Source organism: Pieris brassicae, chromosome 5 (assembly GCF_905147105.1).
Source record: "Pieris brassicae chromosome 5, ilPieBrab1.1, whole genome shotgun sequence".
NCBI lineage: Eukaryota > Metazoa > Arthropoda > Insecta > Lepidoptera > Pieridae > Pieris > Pieris brassicae.
The window spans coordinates 11,055,393-11,083,328 of NC_059669.1; the positions used below are offsets into that span (position 1 = coordinate 11,055,393).

At 31.9% G+C, this 27,936-nt stretch overlaps 3 protein-coding genes across 5 annotated transcripts in view; 2 read left to right on the forward strand and 1 right to left on the reverse strand.

Annotated features, from left to right (window-relative positions):
* LOC123709500 (Down syndrome cell adhesion molecule-like protein 1 homolog) overlaps positions 1 to 7,478 on the forward strand; it is a 47,950-nt gene extending 40,472 nt beyond the window's left edge. The window contains exon 6 of the mRNA XM_045660891.1: positions 421 to 7,478. Coding sequence (XP_045516847.1) covers positions 421 to 578 — 158 coding nt within the window. The 3' untranslated portion in view covers positions 579 to 7,478. The remainder of the gene's footprint in view (positions 1 to 420) is intronic.
* Positions 7,479 to 7,672: 194 nt separating this feature from the next.
* On the reverse strand, positions 7,673 to 10,613 carry LOC123710213. The gene is made up of 4 exons (XM_045661978.1): positions 10,386 to 10,613; positions 9,787 to 9,875; positions 9,213 to 9,384; positions 7,673 to 7,802 (listed from the first exon to the last, which is right to left on the reverse strand). Exons 1-4 carry the CDS (start codon positions 10,611 to 10,613, stop codon positions 7,773 to 7,775), a joined length of 519 nt encoding a protein of 172 aa, XP_045517934.1. The 3' UTR covers positions 7,673 to 7,772.
* Positions 10,614 to 12,992: 2,379 nt separating this feature from the next.
* LOC123709336 (6-phosphofructo-2-kinase/fructose-2,6-bisphosphatase) lies at positions 12,993 to 27,763 on the forward strand. Of its 3 annotated transcripts, XM_045660582.1 has the most exons (11): positions 13,301 to 13,414; positions 20,134 to 20,403; positions 21,395 to 21,520; positions 21,736 to 21,896; positions 22,331 to 22,465; positions 22,760 to 23,020; positions 23,487 to 23,705; positions 23,968 to 24,202; positions 24,430 to 24,557; positions 24,790 to 24,819; positions 26,198 to 27,763. In XM_045660582.1, exons 2-11 carry the CDS (start codon positions 20,340 to 20,342, stop codon positions 26,282 to 26,284), a joined length of 1,446 nt encoding a protein of 481 aa, XP_045516538.1. In that variant the 5' UTR covers positions 13,301 to 13,414; positions 20,134 to 20,339; the 3' UTR covers positions 26,285 to 27,763. The 3 variants fall into 3 exon arrangements, with proteins under 3 accessions (XP_045516536.1, XP_045516537.1, XP_045516538.1); XM_045660580.1 differs by lacking the exon at positions 20,134 to 20,403 and having other exon boundaries at positions 12,993 to 13,414; positions 26,198 to 27,762; XM_045660581.1 differs by lacking the exons at positions 20,134 to 20,403; positions 24,790 to 24,819 and having other exon boundaries at positions 12,993 to 13,414; positions 26,198 to 27,759.
* Positions 27,764 to 27,936: the final 173 nt, after the last annotated feature.

Genomic DNA, 27,936 nt, shown 5'->3' on the forward strand with positions numbered 1-27,936 from the left:
TCTATTCGAATAAAAATACTTTTTATTTTAGGATTAAGCTCGTTAATACATTACAAGTAAATTCTTAATTTAAATTACTACCTACTTTTGTACTACTTTTGAATGTATTTTATATACATATATATATATAATACATTATATATTAGTTATTAGTTATATATATATATATATATATATATATATATATATATATAAATTGAAACATATGATGCCGTGCGTATACCAATACGAATTATTTCGTAATAAGGATTATTCTGTTTAAATTATTGCCTGCAATTTTTAAAGATGTTATGATGATATTAAGATATTATCCTAAGTGATACTTTGTTAGGCATGAATCTTATGAAAACCGAAATTTAATTTTTATTATTTTCAATATATTGAAGCCATAATAAAAACATATTTTTCCTCAATCTTCAGAACTTTACAAGCACTTCCTGGAAGGCGCTGAGACGTTCGACACCCGGACGTGGGTGGCTGCGGTGTGCGTAGTAATGGGCACTTTAGCCGTCCTGGCAGCAGGAACTTGCGCGGTTCTGTGCCGCGAGTGGCGACGCTCAGGTGAGCCCAGGCCGTAGCCTCGCCGTCTACCCCGCCTCTATTTTCTCTTCTTTAAGTAGAGTAGCGCGGGACGTAGATGCGGCTGACAAGTCATATCGCCTAACCAACCAATGGCAACACTTGTATGAAGAACACTCGAGAAGGATCTTTCCCCGAAACATTGTTTCATTCAGAATAGCTGCTAGAACGAAGTTTGTACATTTTTGCCTTTGATCGCGTTTTCGTCGCTTTGTGCTTAAACGAGTAATGTTTTTGGGAAAGAAATGGGTAAATAAGGTAAAGGACACGAGTTCTTTAGTGGTTAATTCGTTATTTGTGGCAAAAGTCATGAGAATACAATATGTGTAAATCCAACTTCAGTCAAAACGTAGCGACTGAGCTACGATGTTCGTAGCTATACAGCCTCGTAGCGCGTTACAACTGTAACCATTTGTAGGCAGTTCGTAGCCCTCGTAGCATAAACGTAGGTGACGTAGCAGGGGTGAACGTAGTACTTTTTCTCGTAGAAGGCATGACTAGTTTATAGATATGAAGAAATGTCTGAAAGTGAACGCAAAACAGTAAAGGAATATATTGTCAATTTTATTGTAATATGAGTGTAAACGACAAAATATTCAAAGGCTTAACGAGGGAATAGGTTTTTGCAATGCCAAAAATATATAGATAGTACTTTATGTACCAAGTACAATTTGTTACAATAAAAAGCTTACGCCTGGCAATATTGTTAATTTTATAAATTATTAGACACTATTATAGACTATTAAGTATGGAGTTTCTAGATATATTAGAATGGTACAAAAAAGAAGAAAAAAGCAATACTTTATATATTTAACGTAATTTTAATATAAATCTAAATGCACTCCTGCACGACTTTAATAATGTGCCAACACTATCAAATCTTCCATTTTATATTTTATGGAGTATAATCTTAAAGTATCTACTTTGGTTAGTAATAAAATAAGTGCCTACTTTTACCTATAACTTGTAATTTTATCGTTAAAAGTTATAGATTTTGTCTATTCGTAAACTTGCACAATTAATAATATAATTAAGTTTCCAATCTTATGGACCAAACGCTACGTATGTCAATTAAAACGTAGTAGCTTCATCTTTAAAGATATAGTGTTGCTAGATAAAAAAAAATATTCTTCCATTGCAACCAAAAAAATATAATTAGATGTAGCTTTAAGCTTAATATACGATAAACTTGCCAAAAATCGATTTGTTGTCTTAAGGAGACATAGGTCATTCCATACTTTAGAAATTTGATATTAAATAATACTTCAATATATAATAATTTCAAAGTATAATAAAGAAGGTTCTAAACACTCGAAATCTAAGCTTCCAGGGTATGTTCAAATCTTCTTATGATCGCTTTAGGACCAGTTTTTCATTATATCTATTGTATATAAGTCTTCATAAACTTTATTTCTTTTATAATAAAATTAGTGTATTACGAATTCAATTTCTTATTCAACGCACGTCGCAGCTTTAACAATTCAAATATATTATGAATATTAGAATATATTATTAATTATAGAATATAATAAAATATATTATTAATCTTAAAAATCTTTAAATTAAGTAATAAGACAGTATAACGTGAAACAATTATAATTCAAATGTAAATAAATGATATACCATTTTCATCTTTACGATACATATGTATAAATTCAATTAGTTGCTACATTGCAAACTAGATCTTTACTCATAATAATTACGGTCGATTGGTATGCTAACAAATTTTATCGATTAAGGGAAATTCACTCGAACAAAAACAAGTTTTAGTAATGAAATCGTCATATCATATCATGCTGCATTTGAGGCCGGCAACACACTTGCGAGCCTTATGGCAATGTGAATGTCTATGGGCGGCATGTTCGTTTGCCTCCTATTACATAAAAAAATATCGAGGTGATCCTTTTGGTATGACTCAAGAAAAAATCCAAGTTTAATCAAAATCGATTACTTGTTTTTGAGACATTCGTTTCTGTATGAAATTAATTTTAAATCGTCTAAAATAAATAATTTTGCCAGATATTCGAAATCGGTTTAAATTTTCTAAATTACCTTAAAAACATATCGAGTGAATTCCCCTACGCATGCCTCCCATTAAAATATTAATACAATTTTTATTCATTCAAAATTTTCTTCTTTCCCTTCTATCGCACTGGCTTGGACCGCACGCTTGGACTGCGGGCACTAACATTGATGGTATGTATAATAAACGTATGAATGCCTTGGCTATGCTAGTAGATTTATCAGAGGAGCAAGACATAATAGAACTTGTGCCTAACATTATACTTAACCCTGGCTTCATGGAGACGGATCCAGTGAGGCCCAAAGAGCAAATCGTCAAATCGGCGGAATGTCCGGGCCCCGGTAAACCCAGACGGGTTTGATTTTCGTCTATCTTGAACCTTAGAATATTCTATCTTAGCGATCCTGGCCTGTTGTCATGATCCTAAAATCGATTGTTTTTCTTGAAAAACAAATTTTTGGCCGCATTTTGCCGCCGCACTCGATGTTAAGTAAGCAGCCTATTGGAGAACACGCCTGTGCCTCCTAGTCTGTCTACACATGCTATTTAACTGTGATTTAAAGTATCTCAATTTATACTCCTTGGTCAGATTTAAGGCTTATTATTTCAAGTATCACAAGTTAATAATAAATTACCTTAATTTTATTAAAAATCCTTATAATTAACTTGACGATTTGACAAATAAAGTTACTTTTGTTTTATTGGTTTCGTGTTTTACGCTTACATAATGCACGAGACGTCGCGTCCAAACATAAACAAATGTCCAGAAATTGGCAAGGGTAAATATGGACATATCAAAATTTTAATGAAGATAGAATATTCTATGGTTTATGAATTTTATTGTAATTCATTTTTACGATAAACGAGTTATATTTTTAATTGCCAATATACAATTATTGTGAAATATTAATGTCAATGACTTTAACAGTCAATTACTTTTCGATATAGCAACACATTGGGGTGTTAAAAATGTAACTCGAATAGGCTTAGCTTAACCAACTGAGAGAGAAATAGCGTTCTAAGTGTTTACGTATTGGGGTTGCCATGTGAAGCTTCATAGTTGATATTTAAGGTACGAAAAGCCTGCTTTTGTATTTTATGGCAACTCCAACACATTTTTGTAGGAATATTGCTTACCGTTCGCAATAAATTGTTAATGTTGCTAGCTGTGTATATATTTAATAGTGATATTACGTTATGTATAACAGTATGTATATGGATCTCAAGATTGCGATAATTTCGTGATTTTTTACTGTGATTATTTTCCTTACAATTTGCACTGTTGTTTATAAAATAATGTATGTTGTATATTTTTGTATGTTTGTTGTCTATGGCAAATAAAAATGCGGTTTAGCTGTGTCCATATTAACTAGATGGCAGTATTATTATTTTTTACAACGCCATCTGTCATAAATTTAAATATAATCAAAGCTACGATACATTAATCAGCAATCTAATATTGAATCAATTATGTAAAAAACTAAATTGTGGTATATTGTTAAAGTATTTTAAAGCAGTATTTTTGTACACATCAGCATATCACAAGCGCCTTAGAGAGAAAATATATCAAATTTTAACCTTATCTTACGAAATATGTGCTGTTAACAAATCCTAAGGACCTGAGATCGATGGGTTTATTACTACGCTGAGTTTATTATTATGCTGACACATCATGTATATAAGACAAAATGAAATGAAAATGTAGTTAACAGCTCATATTTTCGTATTATTATATCGACTATCAGAGTCTCGCTATTACTTTAATAATAATGTAATCAAAACTGAATTTTGATTCAATTCTCCTGAATAATCTTTTGTAAAAATGCTTTATGGCCATTTCTTTAATTGTACCTACAAAATTACTATTACTCCATCTATTAACCATTTATGTAGGATTCTACTTTCCCTTCGAAATCATAGATGGCGTTATCCATAATAATTTTAACCTTTCTCTATCACTACTTAAATGAGATCAACAGTTTATTTTTGTATGAACGTAATAAAATGTTAGCCGTTGAAAACTAAATGTACATTGGCTAAGTGCTTTTATTAAAGTAGATTTAAGGTTATATCAAAAGGTTGTTTGGTGATATTTGTTACTCGGACTTTGTATGGTATTAGAATGTGGCAGATTCGTTATGAATATGTAATTTAACTTTAAGTGGGACTCCAGTCAAAATAATATATCGTTGTAATGAGAAATTGTCAAAGATATATAAAATAAATTACCAAAGTGAGTCTTCCTTAAATGAAGAAAATGAATATCAATTTATACAAGCCTTAGATTAAAACATATTTATTTTGACTGGTCGTTAGGTATATTAACGCACGTAGGATAGCCCGAGAGTCAAGACTGGGTGGAAGATGGTCGGTGACACCGCTAACTTGATTTGTTACGCTAAATATGTGACTATATCCTGAGTCCTATTTTCTCAGTATTACGCATACCTTGTTGAGTAGTAACACATAGTTGGCGCTATTGTTAATGCTTATAAAACTTTAGATGCTTGTAGCGATTTGAAACATTTTGTAAAATTATTTAATAACTTGAATTAGAATTTGTTTTAGGCACTACAATAGTCTGATATAATGATCGCATGTTGCGTGCATTTCGCTTTGCAGCTATATACACTAGTATTTTCATATATTTTTATTGCTTGTACTATGCCTAGCCATAGCCATAAGATCTAAACCCACAGTGTTCAGTGTCGCTTTTTACTAAACTATATTATATAAACTTGTTTGACTTCATGTTACTGGTTTTTTTGGAAAAAATTGTTTCATCAGCTCTTGGTGAGAGTTCTTGCCTAATATATAATATTTAATAATGTTTTATTGATAATTTTTCAAAGCATAATATTTGTTACACATTATACTGTCTCATTCGTATATCATCTAGATAAGTGTGGCTTTATGCTATTGCACGATGTTAATAAACATTCCGCTGTGATGCTATCCGAATAATAATTGGTAAAATTAAGCTCGTTACGTTGGCAACATTGATGTTAAAAAAAATTTTGTACATATACCGTGAACATTCCAAACGTCATTCCGTTCAATAAAATCAGCTAGTTCACTCACCAAATCTCTATACTTTATATTAAAGTAATTTTAGGTTAAGATTGCCTTTTATAAGCACGTCCATGGTAAGGGCAGCGAATGTATGTTATTTTGCCTTAACTAAATTCTTAAGGCTATGTTACCAAAATATTTTATTGATTGGCAATATTTTTCTAAGTAATCTTAAGATTAATGTTAGTACGGACCGGATGAGAAAGGCAGATTAGTAATTAGTCGGTCCTTTATACAATACTGTTTATTGTATTGGATTTATTCTATAAACATAGAGAATGGTAAGAAAGTAAATTTTTAAAGTAGTAAAAATATCTTGACTTTTCTAAGTTTCGCGTAACAGCTCTTCAGGAGGAAGCGTAATCTTGGAAGTTTGATATATTTGACAGCGACCAAGACGACATTGTAACTTGAAGTACGAATTAAATATGGACTAAGATTCAGAGACAAGTTTAAATGTAAACTCATTCCTCTGTCAAAATTCAATGATCATTTTACAAGTGGTGCAGTGAGTTTCCTATGAAACTTGAATCTTAATATCTACCTTCGGTTAGCGGTTGAATTCTATTTGTGTAAAAACTAATATTGTTACGTTGCCAAATATGACATTTTTTAGTACATATTCCATCGTGGAGATCAATGTCCAATACCCCATGTCCTTAACGTCCTAAGCATTGTCAAAATAGTTTCTAAACGTATTATACTCAATCTATTCTCTATGTCTATAGTTTTAGCCATATAATCTATAGTGCGAATTGATTTGTGTATTGCACTCTTTTAAATGAAGTAGACTGACAAATCTCATTTTCTGTCTTCCTGTTTCGGGTAATCCTAATAGTTATAAGCTTCAAGTACCGTTAATACACGAATAGACGCTTTACATGTTAAATCGGATATGACGTAATAATGTGACCATTCATCAATAGAACACCATAGACAATTGAAAGTAGAGAATAGATACACATTATCATAATAATAAGTACGTAAGTAATCTGTGATCAATGCGGAATTGTCTATGGTGATCACTTTCCAACGAATGACAATTTTTATAATCAGGTGAGCAAGGATGTTTATTAGGTAATACAGATAAGGTTTTTAGTAATAAACAATGAAACAAGTCGTTTCTTTTTGATTGGTCAGCAATGGTTGTGTGAAAAACAAATAATAAAACGAGGGCGCGTTTCTTTTAATTGTAATATGTTCCATGCTGAGTATCTGTGGCTGGGTTAAATACGCGATCCCAACGCAAAATCGAAACGCGACATCGTTTTCTCTACCAACCATCACACACTTTATAAATATTCAACAACGATTCCAGTAGACAAAAACTATCGCCTAATGAACTTAAAAATTTGAGACTTCTAACATATGGTTCATTCATACAGCATTATTTATTGCGTGTTGTATCAAATGCAAATGAATTGAAACCGTATTATCAAGGAGCGAAGGTTTGTTTGTAATTATTGGATTGATTTAAAAATTAGTTTTTGTTTAATGAAAATTGTCTTACCTTATAATATATTATAATTATTATATTATCTAGTAATTATTTAGGCTGAATGCACTTCATATTTTTAAGATGTCAAGGTCCATTTCTTAAAAATCCAACTGGAAATGCACACAAATCTCGTGTTATTTGATTTTTTTTTTTGTAAATAAACATGATGAAATTTATTTCTTGCAATTGTATCTATTGAAGTTTTATTTTTAAAATATCACTTTGTATTTATTAGTAATATTATTTCTGCAATTTGTAACTGAATGAGCACAATGCGGTTTATACAGTTGTTGTGATGTTGGAACCATTCCCATTAAAACTAAGTTTTTCACGAATACCTTGTTTTATTACACTTTTTTAATTTCTTATAAAGGTAAAATGACAAGTGCGCACTTACAGCATGGAAGCAACTTTAATATATAAATTGAGATTATTTCATTCATATATGAATAAAATAAAATTTGTTTAACAGAATTTATTTACATAATTTTTTCCTCGGCTTTTCAATGTGATGAGTGACAGAGTACCAAATTGTGTGATGAATGCACTTCGACAAGTAATCAAGACTTTATGACGTCATATACTTCTAATCCAAAGAATTTAAGGCAGGCTGCTATCCAAATCTGATTCCTGAAAAAGAAATCAAATTTGTTATTTATGGAAATATCTATATATAAAAGCTATGGTTAGGCCATTGTTCATTCAGATGTCTGTTAGGCCTTCTGTACCTGACGGACGTCGTTCATTGGATCTCAACACCGATTTCCTTACGATGTTTTATATATTTTATACCTCGAATGAAAAATCCATAGATGATTTCAATATATTACAAATTCGAAATAATATGACGAGATTGACGGTTTTTATGTTGTAATTTGTTACAAAGTCATGAGCAATAGCTTTGCAAAGTATAAGCTGCTTCTAAGAATAAGACAATAGTGACGAAACTTGACTTGTGAAGTGAGTCATTATGTAAATATTACAAAGTCCTCAGTGCTTACTCGATAGAAGTCACTGAGTAATATCGTAATAAAACTAGTGAGGCATGTGAGTCACGACACAAATTTGGTCAAAAAACGGCAACTTCATTTCCATACAGAAAATATACTAGCATGACTATAAGAGGAAACAATTGTACAAAAGGCTGTATTCGTTTCATTAAATTTGGCAAATGTGACTTCTTGAATAAGTATTTTAATTCGTATAAGGATTGGAGAGCATTCATTCATATTTGTCTACAAATAAGGACACTTGAAAAAAACTCATACTCAGTAAATGGATTTCAATTCAATTCCTGTTTATTGCTTTTATTTGGTAAATGGATTTAAGTGCGCACTCAGTGATAAAATACCACTTAACCGATGTTTACCTGACATACGTCATATTAAATGTCAGAAACGGTTATATATCGAATCAGTGCCTACAGTGAGTGCGGTGGTACCATTTCATAATAAGCATTGAAGTACATTACTTCGCAGTTGTTAGTGTTCTTAACCTTAGTTCTTAAAATAGAAGTAATTTTAGTGGATCATCCACTTCTAGTGCTAGTGCAAAACGGTTATTAGAAATTATAATACTGTATTTTTTATGTTTATAAAAATGTATGTCATAAACCTTAGCGGTAACATTGCTTAGGGCTATCAGTTGTATAGTATATCCAGTACAACCCGTATTCGTGAAAAGGTAAAATACAAGAAAGGCTTAAACCCAATACACTACTTATAGCATTATAAAAACTTGTTTTCTAATATATAAAGTCGTTTTCCTAATGAATAAGGAATGTTGATTTCAATTTCTTGATCAAAACCCAAGCAATTCCAAGAAATTACTTCAATTAGCTAAAACAGTTAATTCCCGAATCCCTTTTCAACGTACTTTATATATCTGACATTAGTGGAATTGTGTAAATTCAATTAAATTGTTAAAAATCGATTTTGATATTGTTAAACAGTCTGAATATATCCTATGAAAAATCAGGTCAATGAAGTTCTTAGTTTCTTAACTAATTTATGGTTATTATTTAATATTAGTTTATTAAACCTTAAAATTGCAATTTCTTAAAGCTTCTTCCAATGCAAGCAGACCAGGGTCATCAGGACTGAACACCCTACACTCTTCTTCGAAGAACCTCTCCATCTTCAGACGCAGCTCCTCAGAGTAGCGCCTTCTTTCTACACTTGCCTCTGTGCTTTCAGATGTATTATCTTGAAAACTAAAATCATTGGAACTTTAAAAGGCATACAAAACTTAGTAGGATTTGTAATCCTGGCTCTTAAACTGGCAAGAGTCGAAGCAGTCTAGAAGTCATTTTATTACGATTTAAATACAAGAGCTTTCTCCTAGTCTTCCTAAGTCGTGTCAAGTTGTGTGTCAATATAAATATGTGAATGCAATCTACAGATAACAATTAGGCGATCAATAAATAACATAGGAAGAATCACCTAAGAAAACGCCCGTAGGGGTCATACAAAAACCACAGCACTAAAAATGGAAAAAAAGAGTATCTTAAAAATTTAAACTTATACTAACACAACTAATACTAAATGTAAACTAACCAATTGTTGTATGGATTAATTAATACAGCTTTAATAATAATAATTATTATATTTTTTACCTGCTAAGCGACTCTAGATACCGAGGAAGAAAGGCATCTAAAGCTGTCTTCAATTCAATCCACGGGTCACTGAACCTTCGATTTTTTAACTAAAATAAATTTCATAAATTTAACTACCATTACAAAAAGTAGATGCATGATATATGAAATTTCGTATATGACACCACTATAAAATTATACAGAAGGAAACTGTATTTTTTACAATCAAACCTTCAGGCATTGGAATGAATCATAAAAAAATCTCATAAAAAACAAAGCTGTTCTGTGAGTGTAATCTTTGTAGGTAGTGTTTTTTAATAGAACAGGTCGCAAACGGTTATTATGCTCATCTGATGTTAAGTGATACCGCCACCTATGGACACTCTCAATGCCAGAGGATGTTGCTGGCCTTTTAAGAATTGGTACGTACTTTAAGTGAAGGAAATGGTTCGGAAATTATTTAATTGACTACTCTCTCCTTTGAAGATCTATATTTTCTATTTGTAATATTCACTGTCTAACAATGAAATATACTTTTAAATGTTATTAAAAATGACTTTATACGTCGAAATTTGGCCATGTATAAGCTTACAAATAAATAAATGTTAATTTAAAATCACCCTCTTATATCTTCCGTAATCGATCTCAGAATCAGTCATAGCCCGGGATAGAGCCAAGCTTGAATCCGAAGATACCGTTTGATCGTCCTCAAGAGACGAACAGCTGCTCAAGGATTCTTCGGGATGCCAGACATAAGGAGAGACAGTTACGTCTGGTAATTCTAAATCATTGACTAAATCCAACCGGTTTTTGGGTATGCCATCGAGATGTGTTGGAAACATGTCCATTTCTAAAATTAGTATAGTTATAATAAGTTGGGAACGCACATAGTTTTACATTGCGTAATTAACTAACCATGTACATACAAAGTACGATCTGACACTTGCTTAAATTCTAGTTTTCAGGCGAAATAGTGTTCTCATACTATTGGTGAATTTATTAATAAATAAATCTTGTTTCAAATTTACATTTGTACTTACCAAAAGTTTAATAGCTGGAATTTTGTTGAGTTTATTTCTAGAGATTCCGAGAATTGTATATGCTGTTCTTTCGTAACTTCGTAACGGTCCCGTTTGGTCGATACGTGATCGTGACCACGAAACATTTTACTGCAAGTTACCTAGGTCAAGATAACCTTTACGCAGTCACATACTATAGATATTGACATAACATACTTAATGAATACCATTTTTAAGATATGTTTTCAGCATAGGATATGTTGATGATATTGTTTATTAAAATTAACTTCAAATTTTAAAGCAACATAGTTCGTAGATTTTTTTGTATTTATATCCAACACACAAATATACAGTATGTATAGTTTCCTTAACCGACATGGTAATAAAAATAATAAATTAATTAAAAAAAAATAAGTAAAAATTGAATTACTTATTAGAACAGATTTTTCAATAGGAAATTTTTGTAGTATATTCATAGTTGAGAAACTCTCAAAATTGCTATTTGCATTGACAAAATTATTAGCAAGGTTATATTAACCACTTCACAAGTTGTCATACACGTATTCACTATCGTTGTAAGTGGCTGGTGCCTATAATGGGTATAAAGTCCTTGGTTACCAGCTTTCCAACGCAGATAAGAAATATTCAGTAATGGAGTCTGCTATCAAAATTGTAACAACATTTGATAGTAGGCTATATATGTACTATAGTAAATAATAAACAGATATACTAGTAAATCGTGTGTGTTGATAGGCTTGGCCTACACCCTCTGTCTTCTTTGACGATGAGTAGAGATGTCTACTAATACAAATTTAATGACGTGGTATCACTGTATCTTATATTCCATTCTTATATGGATTCTTATATATTCCATTCTTATATATTACATAATAAACATATTTTTTTGCGACACGACCTTCAAAAATGAAGAGTGTGACTGAAGAAGGAGTGTGTGGATAATGAAAGTTTTTCATAAATGTACCGACATTTAATTTGCTGCATTGAAGTAAATTACTTGAAGACCATGAAAGAAAACATGTAATTGTATAAAGTGCCGAACCACACCTTCATTTAGACGGTTCGATACACATATTATATCTATAGGTGATTATTATTGTCTTTTGGGTGTTGTCTTCATTAGGCGTGCCAAAACTTCCTACTATATTGTTTTCATCAACACTATTTATTTTCGTCAGTTTGCTAAACATAGTATATAATAATCTGGGAGCTATATCTGACGTTAATTTATTCCACAAAATGCATTTAATGTTAAGATCGCTCATAATTACAAATCTTCTGATAGATGTATGTTTGACATCCCTACAACTCTTTTTTGACTTCTTGATAGGTTAGGTTAGGTTCATAATATCGTTCGTACTGCACCTTCTCAAGCCTCTTTTCTTCTTAATTTATGGTTATCTGAAAGCAATTGCTTGTCATCGACAACACTTCAATTTTTTTTTATTATTTGCAACGATTTTAATTTTTTAAGTTTCCTTTAATAAATACAATACATAGACATTATTTTGATATGTCTGACCGATCACAGTTTGGGAGTATTGCCAAATAATTTCATGATTAATCGTATATATCATTTTTTTACTTATATGAATAACGCTGCCAATTATAAACAAATCTCTACATTACTTACTTCATTCATTGTCATTTTTCTCATTGATATGAAACAGTCCCTAACGTATTCGTATATTGAATTTAAAAGCTGTCTCAAGAGTATAAAAATATCATATCTTTCGGTTTGCTATTCATTTCATATGCATAGGATAGAAACCGGAATCAGTATTTCAAGTGTTTATTTGAGTGCGTTTATCACATGAAAGTCTGGTTCGAATCAAATAGTTACTGACTTAAACGGATAGCACCGTATTTTGTTTTACAGTCTCCACCGAAACCTTCAAATGTCTATTACATTATTTTCGTTTCACTCCCTTTATTCAAAAGGAAGTCATTGCACAAGTACAACAAGCAATATGTCTGTATAAAAGCCCGTTGCATTACTTAGAAAGTGCCCGGCTAGAATTATAATTTCTACTAAAGCAGCCCGTGTTGATATTATGATTTATAATTCCATGATTTCTTGCTTAGTACAATGCATTACGTCAGTGTATGACGTTAAAATTCTCTATGTTATGGCAATCTGCCTAAAATCAGTCCAGTCTCGTATCAAGACAGTTGGTACAATCATTTAGACCCAGTCTTGTTCGTGACCGCAGCGCTGAAACGCGTATCGATAACTTCGTATTATTATTTCGTATTAAATGACGTTTTTGTTCGCTCGTTCCACACAAACTGCGCAGTGTGCAACAGCTCGGAATAGAAGAATCATATTGTTCTATTATATATTGTAAATTATACATTCTGGTACAATCAGCTGATATAAAGGACATCAAAAAATCCGACTCGAAATTGAAATTTTAATTCAGTCATGCTGAGATAGCGCGCGCAGATGGACGTCACGAACGGTCCGTCGTTGCGTTTACGCGGCGGTGTAACAAATTGTGAAAATAAAAAACATGATTTAAATTTGTGTACAAGTGTTATGCCGGCTGAGACCCAACGACTCCTGCCACCAACTTCGGAGACGATTATGACAAAACCGTTTCCAATTCGAGGTAAACATCTATAAATATATTGCGACAGCTGCGTTTGTTAGCGGAATCTCTGAGATGTAATAAAGGAACTAAAATCGATTAGGTTTCGCGACAGGAATTTGTGAGTTAGGCGTTTATTGAATTGGTTGGTTCAATGCATTGGAACGTTTTAGTACAAATAGGTTAATGACTGATTACAAAGGCATAAACATAGTGTCAATGAAATGGTTTAATTATTTTACTTTTATGACAATTACCATGAATACATTTTTAATTATGATTTTAAATTGTTTCTTTGTAATTTTTAAAAAACGAATTTAAGTAACGTACAAATGTTATTTACAACGTTATTTAGGTATGACGGTATGAATCCCAGATTTCTTCTCTTTTCTGATACATTCCAGCTCAAATTCAATTATCAAATATACTCTCTTAACATCTTCAATTAATAAAGAGATAAAACCGTAATTTTGGTTAGAACATGACATGCATTTTATTATTTTATTGACATGTATTATATTTACTCCAGATATTTTTGTAATTACTTACAATTAATTTGTAGGCTTATTTTTAATTTCTATATAAATAAAACAATTTTTACACAGTTAAAAACAGTTTAGTTAGGATATCAAATTACGTTAACAATTAACCCTCAGATTCTAAGTAAATACTAGAACGCTAGTTTCTACATCTTTGAGTTATTTTACATCTGAGGAGAAAACAATGGCTTCTTGAATTGAATTGTAGCTCACTCTTTCTAATACCTTCTATTTCGCGTCACAGTAGCTACATCTGTATCGCTCTTTCTGGCTTAGTATTCTCCTAAAGAAACTTCGTAAAGATATCGTTTTGTATATGATTTGTATAGTTTTCAAGACTAAAGGTCTATTAGCTTGCGCTAGACGGTTGTTGGAATTGAGCTGGGTTCTGCCCACAGCTTTGCCTGTGTGCTTAATTTAATGATATTTGTGGTTTTCCGGTTAAGAGCAATTAAAGTGCTCATGATGTATATTTTTCTTCTTGATTCTATGAAATCAACAGTGGCGGAGGTGGTAGCGGCGACATGTCTTCAACCAACATAATTCAAACATATTAGTTTGTTATTATCAAATTTTTATTGTTTGTGTTTGTTGGTTTATTCGAGCTCCATATTGATAAGTATTTAAAAAGTATATATTTTCATAATTAGTTAGAATGAAGCACGTTTAAGAATGAGCTTCTTGAAACTTTGAAAACCTACATTTACGTCTAGACAGAATACGACTATGCATTTTCACGGAATAATGTAGGTATATTGACTGGATTAATAATTAGTATTGTTAAGTATCGAGTCAACAACGCCTGACCTTCAGTTGCATTACCTTGGCCTAGAACGCAAATTATCTAATACTAGTTTTTTCTAATCCAATAATCATATATATACACTTTCGAAGTTAAACCACTATTTTGCGAGTCAGTATGCCTAGAATTGCGTTGTAAACTGAAGCGGGTGGAAGCGATAACAATTAAAGTTATGGCTTTCGATCGGGTTACCATGAGACCAGGATCGCGTGGGACGTGACAAGAATCAGCAGTCCTCTCAGTCGTTAAACTTGTTTTTTTTTTAACCAGCACACCTATCAAAGCTCTCGCCACTATGAAATAGAAAAAGATCTCGAGAGTCATGCATTTTACACTATAATGAGGCCGTTAATGGTGTAAAGTCAGCAATCCAGTCTAAAGATGTAACAGGTTTTAGTATTTAATGAACAAATGTTTGTTATAAATCAAACTTTAGTCGTAAAGATTTATATTTCCACGAAGTCGAGACGCGCACCCGCCTTATTCTAATAAATATAATAATAATAAAATACAGATAACACAGAACCATAGATATAAAAATTCATTGATATAAGGATTAGTGCATTCAAAATGGTTTTATATTTATTATAGTGCACTTGTGGCTTCACTCGAATGTCGCATGCGCAGATAATGCAGCTTAGAACGAGGTCACGCTCTTGATATGGAAAGATATGTTTTACTACTGTTACGCGTCATCTATATATATGTATAATATGAAACAACTTAACAAATTAAAAATAAATCAGTGGCGCTACACCTGTGGACCTACCTTTTTAGGTCTAGGCCTCAGATTTCTGTATCTATTTAGTAACCTAATATAGTTACCATTATGGAATCAGCCTCCTGTGCCTGACAGACGCCGTGGACATTTTGGGTCTAAGGCAAGCCGGTTTCCTCACGATGATTTCCTTTACCGTTCGTCCAATGGTGAACATGAATCGTACCTCAGGGATAAGGATCACACACTGAAGCCACTAAAGACAACACTGCTCATATATAAAATAAATACAATTACAAAATATCGATGATACATTAAATAAAAATCGATCGCAAACAGCTTAGTAACTATAGACATCTATATGTGTCTATACACTGACCAAGTACCTAGAAATTTTCTCCTAGATCATTTAGGCCGCAACAGTTTATTTTTTCAATGTCCAAAAAACGGTGTTATATAAACTGTATTAACAGGCTTATATATTCATTATACATTGATGTTTTCTTCAAACGTTCTCTTCTACAAATAAGTAAGACAACCTTTATTTTTAATAAAAATCGTATGACTGACAATCATTCTATAAATATACACAGCAACAGATTCAATGCGTTCGTGGTAGACTATACTCTATTTCGATAAGCAGCCATAACATGAGTTCAACGCGTGATTTTTGTGTATTTTGGGTTACTCGGTATGGTACTATGATATTCAATGTTCTACAAAATCATACGTTTAAACTATTTAGTTTAAATTAAGGAATAGGTAAAATTAACATTTTAAGTCCAAATTAATGCCAGAACTTGTTTTTAAATGATAATAAACCTTTTTAAAAAACTAATGGAAGCTACAAAAATTTGCGTATTGCTTAGTAAGGTTTTCTCGTTATACGAAAGTTAATACACACCGAATCATTATTATAATAGATTTATTTTTTATAAATACATCAATTTATATATTGAATATTTAAATTTCTTTCCAACTCACATATATACACACAATTTGTTCCCTTTGGAGTACACTTTTCGGCCGGCCGGTTCAAGAGCTCAAGCGCTTATTAAAGATTTAAGTTGGTGCTTTCGTCCCTCAAAATAAGTATCTCAATGCAGCGAGGAAATGCTGCTAGTGTTAAAGGTACACTGCTACAGAGACCAAACTTTTAAAATTTGAGTTATTATTATTATTACTATGTATGCATAATGGAATATAATAATAAATTAGACATTAAACAAACGTTTCGGCCTTTGCAGTATCAAACTTGCTGAAACCACATTCCCAAAATGATACCAGTTCTTTGCTCTGATTATGAATGAACTAACTCGCGGTAACTGGATCGAGCCAGGGCGTAATAAGGCGCAATTTGTATGAAGGACGTACTCGTGATTTTACTTTCAATATTTCGAGTAATTGTTGATGGCCTCAATGAATTTACATAATATATAAATCACACCTAACCATTTCTGGTTCATAGATTTTATCGATTAACGAAATGGCGTATTATGTTACTTCCTATCTTTAGTGGCGTTCTTCATTGTGGTGTTGGTCTTGCATATCTATCTCCATTCCACCCAGTCTACGGCAAGCCTCAGCGACTGTGTGTTAGGCTTGTAAGTTTCTCGTAGTTATCGGGACCTCGGTGTGCTCTGAAGAAATTGCGATCTTTCCATATAGTATCGCAGTAGTTCAAGGCGTCTTTGGTTTATTGTATTCTTCTTCGAATTTTCTTACCCTTATACCAAAATTAATTTATAGATTATATTAAAGAATAGTTTTATGCCCTCGTAGTAACACAAGTAGTAAAAAGTATTCAAGAAGTTTGCATTGTAAATATAAATATCTAAAATTACTGATAAGATAGCAATGTCACGTCTTTAAATCTAAATACATAACTTGACGATTATCGCGTCATTGTCCTAAAATACAATTTAGCCAAAACATTGTAGTTATTAGTTATAAATATACCCTATATTTACAACCTAGACTAAACTAATGAATTAGACATTTTTGTTGCTACATCAAAAACCGGTTATAATAATAATTTATGTGCCGGCCGGTGCGCGTCATGACTCATGGCCATGTACTGAACGCGTGCTTCAGCTTCAGAGTAATTATAATGCTTTGAAAAATAATTGATCACTCTTTCAAACTACGTATGTAAAGTACGTCACTAAATATACCTATAAACGTACCAATGTGAACCAATAATAAAATTTAATCAATTGTCAAACCATAAACTATTAATTTAAAGATCAGCTCGTCCATAATCTTCACATTTTGGTTTCAAACAATCAACTTTCGTTTGATACAGAAAAATAACATAGCTGCATAATCTTGGCCATGGAATATTTAAAAATATTGGTATCGTATTAACATTTGAACGTCGCAATGTTTTCTCAATTAATTGATTGAATGTCATTAAATATGATGAAGTAAAGAGCACAAAGGTTGGTTATATATTCTTCATTCTAAAGTCTGATGTACTGGCGCTATATTGGTTAGCGACAACACGTACAAAGATTACTTCCAAAGTAATAGTCTGTGAAGAATTGCTAAGATAATAATTGTTCATTTTCCACTCTTTGTTGTACTCACGAACTATATATTATGTAATAACACCGAAGCATCGAAAACACATACATTTCGAAATATTGTATTTTGGCACTAACAGTAATAATAATAATTCGATAAATAGAAAATAACATAAAACAATGTTGAAAAGTTTGGTCCCGGTGGTATGTAGTTTATATTGTAAATACTGTATATATGTGTTGGAAATAAATAGATTTAGCATATATACCGTATCTACCACTGTATACATTGAGCATTAAACAAGCGCGGGACACAAACGTCAACTGATCACGCGATCGACACGTCACTCTCACGCCGCCGCACCCCCAGTGGTACCTAAAATGGCTTCTGCACAGGAAAGAACATTTGTTCAAGATGTTTGCCGGTGTCTGTACTTATAATCTCACTAACTAACACTCACACAGCTGGCAAACCAAAAAGTGTCTTGGCCTCCGTTCGAGAAATTTCCAGTGGCTGTCCTGTGCCACGTTTCGCCAATTGCGGGCTTTCCACTGCAGGTCCTACTCATCTTTGTCAATCCGGTGGTACCTGGGCCGACTTAATAATCACAATGTGTATATGTTAAACCTTCAATCAATTAGGTAAAACGCTGTTTTACATATAATGTAAATTACGTTTATAGTTTGATCTTGTGAATATAACTATTTGAGATTTTCGCCCTTAACAATACAGTTGACTTGAAGATCATTGATGAATATTTATGGTGGATTTCTAATTATTATTAAGTATTAATTAATAATTTAATAGCGTCAGTAAACTTAAATATAATAATTAACGTTTAGAAAATTATAGTTTATAAGCGGCTTACAATACTAATATCATCACGACTACGTCCGACAACCAGTCACTTTCCCAACGGCTTGATCCCTTGGAGTTGCGTAGAGATGTCTCTCTGCATCTTCTACCGCATTTACCATGGGAAGTGTTCAGAGGAGTTGTTCAGACTAATAAGTACTGAGTTTCATTATCAAACGTCAAGGCAAAATCCAATTACCATCCGGATCACCTCGACGTCCGTCGTTCCACAACTGAGCGTTTCCCAAGGCGGTTTTTTCCGTGCACCACCACTATGTGGAACCAGCTGCCTACTGAAGTATTTCCGAACTAATACGACTTAGGTCCTTCAAGAAAAGAGCGTTCTAATTATTAAAAGGCCTACAACGCACTTGCGAGCCTTCTTGCAAAACTGTATATTTTTGTAGAAACGTTGCAAATTAGGCGATAATTATAGATAATCTTTATCAAATTATAGAGCTTTTCCCAGCTTATCAAAATTAAATATTGTATCTCAACAATATAATAACAGGTTATTAAAATGCGAATTATGTGATTCTGACATTTCGTAAAAGATAAAGATTTAACAGTCGTAGATCTGACGTAACTCAGTTAATGACATTCTGGAATAAATAAATCGAGTATTATTTATTAATTAATAGTATGAATTATTATTTGTTGCTGAAGTTTTTTTCTCAGTGGAGCAATGGCTAAATGAGTTATCATGCATGTGTATTTCGTGGGGAATCAAAACCGGTATATCCAGGTTCAAAGAGATCAACATTCAGAGTAAAGACTTATATTCCTTACGTCAAAGCCCATAACGTTTTGGGTTGACGGAAGTCACATTTAGCGCTGTCTCTTAATTTTACCCCAAGCGACTGAATGAACCACGGAGGGCTTGGGATATAGGTAGTAAATGAATTGTAGATAAATGTTTAACAACGTCAGAAAAAATCTGATAGCAAAATTAATTATTATATAATTTAAATGGATGTAGATATATATATTTACGTATATAATTTTCAGTCATTAATTGTTATCTGAACTTGTTGGTATGTTTATATCTGCTGTTCATCGCTGTTCACGTGATAATGTGTCTTGACGTAAATTATATAAATTACCAACACATGTTACCGTTATATACCTGTATATTGTTATTAGACTTTACGGTAGACGGTAGCACTAGCATCTTAGAAGCGATCCTGTTTATGTATAATATTGATGGATATTAAATAAAGTAAATAATAAAACTATAATTTATAACGTATGATTCTTAACAGGCGGCGTGTAATCTATGGATTTCATATTCATGCTTCAGGTGACAGCTTGACATTCAAAATTGACAGTGCGCTCAGATTGTCATATCGATGGTTGCTATCGTCAATTGTAGAGATGGCCAATGGTTAAAGTCATGTTATACAGTAGATAATAGATCGTGAACCAGTGACTGGGTTAGATCGTGATTAATAAAGATAATTAGAATTGAAACATCATTCTATCATATAAAATAGCGGAGCGATTATCATGGATCTAGATGACAAACGCGTTGAAGGCTGGAAATATCTAAACAAACAATTTTTTGGTGATGGTTAGTAACAAAGTAATTTTTAATGGAGAAAGGTGTTAATAATTAAAACAAAATTAATGCTAGAACCGGAACGGGCTAGCGTCAAAGAATCATCATAGCATTTAAATACATTTTCACAATACACCTTTGAAGATGCCTATACATTTAGTCCTGATCAAAAGTTTATAAGTTATGTTACTGTTAATAAAAGATAAGGTCAATAAGGTCGCTATCGCTTTATAACATTTCCTATATCTCAATATAAGTTTGTTCTACGTTATCGTTAATTACATGTGTGATAAACCTTGTCATAAATGTAAATTAATCATCTATCACTTAGTTGTTATAAGTTATAACCCTGTTTGTTTACAAAATTGCCTTTAACTAAGTAATTTGCAATGGTCAGCACTTTTTATTATGTCTAAGTGTATGTCTTTTTGTTTAGTCTTTATTCTTTGATAAAGATACTTTTACAAATATATGATGGGGATAAATTGTAACCTGTAACAAAACAATAATAAAACAGTATACAGTTATATATTTTATGATTATAATTTGAATGATTAGAATTTATTATTTAAATTAATATCTCAAGGATTATGTTTTTTTCTTCATTTCATTTCACATTCCAATTTAATTAAAATATATGATATTATATATATAGTTTAGTTATTTTTTTTGTTTTTATCATTAGTTCTCCCAGTTTAACTAATTATATACAAATCAGTAGATAAGTTTTAACTTTTATTTTATATTCAAGTCATTATGCATAAAATGTTAAAGGTTTTTTTTTTCAATTATTTTAAAAATCACTAAATGTATAATTTGATGGTATTTTACGAACACATGGTTCAGGTTAGAACTTTGACCACTAAAAGCTGTTGCATTTGAAGTATAATCTAGTCTTCCTTTGAACCTTGGTTGAAATTTTAAACAATTTTGTAAAACAAATTAATAAGAGAATGAAGAATTAAATTGTTATGTATTAAGCTATTTGTTTCAATTTGTTCAGGAGAAAGAGCAAACTATGTAAACATTCCACATGTTATTGCAATGGTTGGCCTGCCAGCTCGGGGCAAGACATACATATCTAAAAAGCTGTCAAGATATCTTAATTGGATAGGAATTAATACTAGGGGTAAGTTATTTTATCTAAATGGTGAATTTGTTTTACATTCATGAACTTATTAATTTATAAAACTGTGACAAAACTAACTAGTATAGTACATCTGCACATAGTTTAAATTTATTTAAGCTACCATTTTTTTTTCATCTTCAAATGTCTTATGAGGACAAAAAGTGCAATCAGATATCCTAAAATGTCAGGGCCAAACATCTGATTCTGTTTTTCAGTATTTAATCTTGGAGAGTACAGACGTCATGCTACAACTGCATACACAAGCCATGAGTTTTTCAGAGCTGATAATAAAGAGGCCATGGCAATACGGCAGCAATGTGCGCTGGACGCATTGCATGATGTTTGTGAGTGGCTGGTTAAAGGTGGAGAGGTTGCTGTAAGTATTTTTTTATTGATAATCTCATTCCTTCCATACATCCGCTGAAGTATTTTCGAGCTAATTCGACTTAGGGTCCTTCAAGAAAAGAGTGTATCAATTCTTGAAAGCCCACAACGCATTCGCGAGCCCTCTGGCATTGTGAGTGTCCATGGGCGGCGGTATCACTTAACATCAGATGAGCCTCCTGCCCGTTTGCCCCCTGTTTTATATATGTAAAAAAAATACATTATCTACAGATACTTTGTCATATTAATTAATCTTCTGCTGTACTTAGTGAAATTATTAAAAAAGGTTATGTTGTAATATTATTAAGTATAATTTAATTATTACATCAGGCAACAAATTAGCACAATGAAAAGTAAATTATACCAATGCAATTATGTATAATTTTTTAATGTAATAACTGATACCATTATATTGTATATTTACAGGTGTTTGATGCCACAAACTCAACAATGGAGCGACGGCGAATGATCCGAGAAATTGTTGTTCACAAAATGGGCTTCAAACTGTTCTTTGTAGAATCCATTTGTGATGATCCACGGATTATAGAACAAAATATTATGGTAAATATTAACTTAATTATATTAAAAATTGTTCTTCTGAACATATGAATATTGTCTACTAATTTAGTTTTATGATTAATGCTACAAATGAAAACTATTATTATAACATATGTAGTGTGTAAAATCTGGAGCGTTAGGTTTGAACCTGGTGATTTAATCATTTTAATAATATATTATTAATCACTTGCCTTGAAAAATAATATAATGACTGTATCTCCATCATACTAAATATGTTTATAGTTGTTTAGCATTTAGTAAATGTTAAAATTAATATATACAAAAAAATTATTGCAGGAAGTAAAAGTAAGCAGTCCAGACTACACAAACATACAAGACACAGACAATGTTCTAGATGACTTTTTACTAAGGATAGAGCATTATAAAGAAAAGTATGAGCCGTTGGACGAAAGCCTTGAATCGGAATGCAGCTTCATGAAAATATATGACACAGGAGAAAAAGTAGTTGTACATAAACACGAAGGACATATACAAAGTCGGATTGTATATTACTTGATGAATATACATATAGTACCGCGGACTATTTATTTAACGAGGGTAAGATATATTATTTTCTTATAATTGTTTAAATCTACAGCAGACTAAATTGACATTAAGATATGACTTGACTGTTGAATGTATGAGTTTTAGCATTAAGCTAGGCTGAGTATATTATAATTTGTTACTCTTAATCTTATCTTAAGCCCTGTCAATTGTCGTACTTCATTAAAAAATGCTTTGACAGCTCTTGAAGTTTGATTTTTGTTCTAAATTTTCCCCTTCATTCATTCAATGTCGTATCTTATACCATTTAATTTCTCAGAAATCCAACGTGGACACCATTACATTGACCTTTATAAATGGTTAATTTTTTTTAGTTATTTTTAAATCATCTTCAATATATCAACATCATTACTTAAAAAAGTTACAGCTATTGAACTCTGTTTCGTAGTAATTTTATTTTTCAGAATTTTTTATGTTTTATTTTTATAGACTTAATGATTATTATTATTTATTATTCCAGCATGGTGAAAGTCTGCACAACTTAGTGGGTCGTATAGGAGGTGACAGCGAGTTGTCAACGCGAGGAAAACAATACGCTAGTGCACTAGCCACTTACATAGACCAGCAAAATATCCCCGGTCTACGCGTTTGGACATCCTGGATGAAGAGAGCCATACAAACAGTGAAGGATGTCCGAGCACCACAGGAAAGGTGGAAGGCCCTGAATGAGATTGATGCTGTAATTATCTATGCCATATAAATAATTGTTTAAAAGTAGTTTAACGTACGTTTCCCTAAGTTTAAATAACTTCGTGGTGATGGAAATACCCATATCTCAAAAACTACTGAACCGATTTTCATGAATATTTGACTGTTTTTTTAAGTTGGAAACATTACAATATTCAATCTACCAACATATTAAATTCATAACCCCCTTTTTTGAAGTCGATTAAGACAACAGTTTGCTAATTTGATAATATTTGTCATATATTGTTTACCAGGGGATATGCGAAGAAATGACCTATGCGGAGATACAACAGAAGTACCCGTCAGACTTTAATTCCCGGGATGCGAACAAGTTCGCCTACCGGTACCCTCGAGGGGAGAGCTACGAAGACCTAGTGGCACGACTGGAGCCGGTCATCATGGAGCTGGAGAGGCAAGGGAATGTACTAGTGGTGTCCCACCAGGCCGTCATGAGGTGCCTTTTGGCTTACTTCCTGGATAAGTCTGCTGGTGAGAGAATTTGTTTAGCAAGACAATTGGCTGAACGAGAAGATTGTTCACTTTTAACGGTTACTTCAGTTGGAATAATATATTTATTTATATGAGAAAAATTTATAATTTGTGGGTACCCGCACATCAAGTGAATTTCTGTATGAAGTGGGTAACCTTGAATTTTTTTTTCAATCTTTAAAATAATATTTAAGATTTTTAATTAATTTACATACCATTATTTTCAGATGAGCTCCCATATCTTCATGTGCCATTGCACACAGTGATAAAACTGACTCCGGTAGCGTACGGTTGTCGGGAAGAACATATTAAATTGTCCGTCGATGCCGTAGACACACATCGGCCGAAACCATCTGTATGTATTAAAGTATTTAAAAATTCTAGTAATGTTGTAATATTTTGTTCTACACCTGTCTAGATTTTGTTACATTTAGAATCATATTAGTTTACAATAAATTTCTGATAAGAAATTTACATATAACCTATGGTTACCTAAAACATATCTAGAATGAAATATTCTTGAAATCGACTGGAAGTTTTTTTTGTATTAATGTTTTACCCTGAATAAATAGAATAATGTCTAACAGGAAAAAGAAGATACGAGCGGCAATGGAAAAGTACGCAATTTGTGAATGTTACCTAAATTTAATTCTCTAAGATAATTTAAATAACAAAGTTAATTATTACTCCCATATAAAACATTTAAAAAAAGTTGGCTTACGTCTTATCGTATATAACTGTAACTCTAATAAAATTTGGTATATATTTTTGGGTTGGTTGCGGCCGTATCAAGAGCTTCAATAGCAATTCCTTAATTTTATCATCTTATATTAATATTATGTTGTCATGTTTAACCGATTTTCCATAAAATGACGCGAAAACCCAGAAGTAGGAGAGATGACTAACAAAACTAAAAAAAACGTCCAATCAAGTAGTCTAGCTAGTCTTGCGTCTCTGTGATTGGACCTTGCTGACAACTACATGTGTAACACGCCATTGTTCTTATTTTCTACCGCCTAGTATATATCGATTAATGCGTTTTAATGATAAAATATAATTTATTAAAAAATATTGTTTGTAGTACTTTCTCGGGGCATTAAATTTTAGGTAACATTTACTGCAACATAGCAATAGCATAGCGGTTATAGGTATAGGTGAAGCGGGGCCTGTCAAAAGTTAAGTTTTTTCAAAAAATATCTATGGGAGCGGTTTGATTTTAAATTGAGCTTGACGTGAAGCGTTTGCACTGATATTGCTTGTGGTTCTGGTCAGGTTTGTTTAGATTCAGTTTTGCATTTGGGTTGGAATTCTCTTGCCATGGAATGTTATGTTATTAGTTGTAGTCCCGAAAAACTATTAACATATTAAAGAGTGGACTGAGTGATAAAAAAAATTATCTGTTTAGTTATAAAAGTAAATAATCAAAAACTTCAAGTATGACAATTTTAGCTTATGTTCAAATCTCTCATTGGTACTGAATGTTCTGTCCGCATTGACCTATAGATCTTTTATCAATACCACATTTCTCAGTCCGCTTTTGACTAGTTTGCATATAACTAGTCTGGCCATAATTTCTGTTGCAAATTAAAATCGATTCTTTTTAAATAAAGTAATGTAATATCCTTAAAATGTATAAATGTTCTATTCGAAATAGCCACCTTTGGCTTTTATACAGGCCTTTAATCTGGTTGGCTGGTTGTAGTTCTAACAGCACGCGGCGCCCCTTTTCTGGCTTTCGTTAGACGAAGTGTTGTTGTAGTACGATATTTTTTGTAACAGTATTTATGGCCAGACAAGTTATATATTTATTGATGTTATTCCTATCTATAAAATAGAATATCCAGGGTTATTTTTGTGGACTGCTTGAGAGTTCCTCGGTCTCGGGTTTAAAGTGTCAAATCTAAAACAAATAGACCGTTCTATGATGGGTACGGCCATTCCGATCCCTCTCTTTATACGTCCATGATTAAGACAAAACTACTTTTTATCCTACAGGTGATACCTGCTCCGCCCATTAAGTCGCTAGTTCCATCTCTACTCAACGGTGAAGCAAATGGAGATAACAAAGAGGATCAACACTAGATGGCGTGCTAATTTGAAAAACATTATACCTATATTATCAAGGACATAATATACAATTTTTGCTGTGCACTTTTTAATTATGTGAAATACAAATTCGTATAGGAAATTGTACTTTGATTTAGCGATTCGACGGGTAAGTTGCAGAAACGAGGTTCCGTTAGTCTGACATCTGTCAAAAATGTTTTGGATTTTGACATACGGGAGTCTTAGTTCTTGCTCAATCTAGTTTCTGAATCTCCCCCATTGCTAGGTAAATAAACAAAAAACATTTTAGGTACAAACCCAATATACAGGAACCAATTTTTTTAAACAACTTGAGAATAAAATACTGTAACTAATGTAGGTAGCAACTTTTACCTTAACTTTTAATAAAAGCGGATATACTTCCAAATCTGTTAGCGGTTGAACCGCATATAATTTGAATATATCGAGTTGAATCAATGTAATCTAAATTATTTTAAACAATGATATCTATTATAAATGCCATTTTCTTTTTAAAAATAGGTTTCTTTGAGTAAGATTAACATTTCCAGCATTAGGGTACTCATTCCAGAAGGTGCTAAAAATTCACGCAATTTAGAACATTTTGTTCTTTTTTTGCAAAAATCCTTGGTATGTACAGAATAAAGCTCATTAACAGCTTTAAATTTGCGCTGAAAGACAAATTGTTTCTAGCCTTGACTAACAAATGTACTTTTGGAAGACCTTTGGCTTGTGTAAGACCTTTGATATGACATCCACCATAGATAATACTTATATATAAGCCGATGTTGAATATATGGTGTTGCCATGATATTAAATATATAATGTTTTTATGTCACAATCATTTTAGCCTCAATTGTTTATTACTGCAATTACTTTTTTAAAATAACCAAGCTATTGTACAATGTTTTGGTAAATTAAATTAAAATTAAAACCTTTTTATTTCACTATTAAATTTGTATTGTCTCTGGTATTCAGGTCTATAGAATGAAGAATGAGACTGATGTTAAGTGAGTGTATTCTTAAGTCATGTATAATATTATACCGTGATAAAAATAAAACATGAAATTTAATTTCATACTGCTTATTGTAATGAATAAAGCGCGGAGTCACTAGATATCAAAACTAGGCAAAATTTTAGTTGTATTCAATATAGAAACAACACCATCTGTGATTTTAATGAAGAACTCTGCTATACAAATAAGTTTCTATTTGGTTTTTGGTTGACTTTATTTAATTTATAGAATAATTAAGATTACTTTGTAATGAAATTTGGTATGAAATACCAATTAGATATTGTTTTACAATTCCAAAGATTTCGTAATCGTTTGGATTTCTGATTTTAAAAGTTTGATTTCTTTGTATATAGTGACTCCACCGTTGTATATTTTTATAAAAATCTCACTTGTCTATACTTCTGTAACCATTTTGTTTATATTATTTAAATAAGGGGTTTTTACAAACTGGCTATACGTTAATTGTAAAATAATTATAGTAATTGTTTATTTAATATTTAAATATAAGTATATGTTAAGGAATGAGATGTTTTAATTTGTCCCTAATTAGCCCTTTTCATTTACCGTTTGAATCCTGGTCATCAAAACTGTTTAAGTTTTTTTTTTTATATAATAGCAATATCCCAAATTCGCGTTCTACAATAAAAACAGATT

Bases quoted from the DNA above. Each gene is read 5' to 3' on its own strand.
- LOC123710213 (XM_045661978.1), bottom strand. From the start codon at position 10,613: ATGGACATGTTTCCAACACATCTCGATGGCATACCCAAAAACCGGTTG. The intron at 9,385-9,786 runs GTAAAAAATATA...CAATGATTTTAG, and splicing joins TATCTAGAGTCGCTTAGCAG to TTTTCAAGATAATACATCTG. The intron at 7,803-9,212 runs GTTTAATAAACT...TTTCTTTTTCAG, and splicing joins TAAGAAATTGCAATTTTAAG to GAATCAGATTTGGATAGCAG.
- LOC123709336 (XM_045660580.1), top strand. From the start codon at position 13,249: ATGGACGTCACGAACGGTCCGTCGTTGCGTTTACGCGGCGGTGTAACA. The intron at 21,897-22,330 runs GTAAGTATTTTT...GTATATTTACAG, and splicing joins TTAAAGGTGGAGAGGTTGCT to GTGTTTGATGCCACAAACTC. The intron at 23,706-23,967 runs GTAATTATCTAT...ATTGTTTACCAG, and splicing joins CCCTGAATGAGATTGATGCT to GGGATATGCGAAGAAATGAC.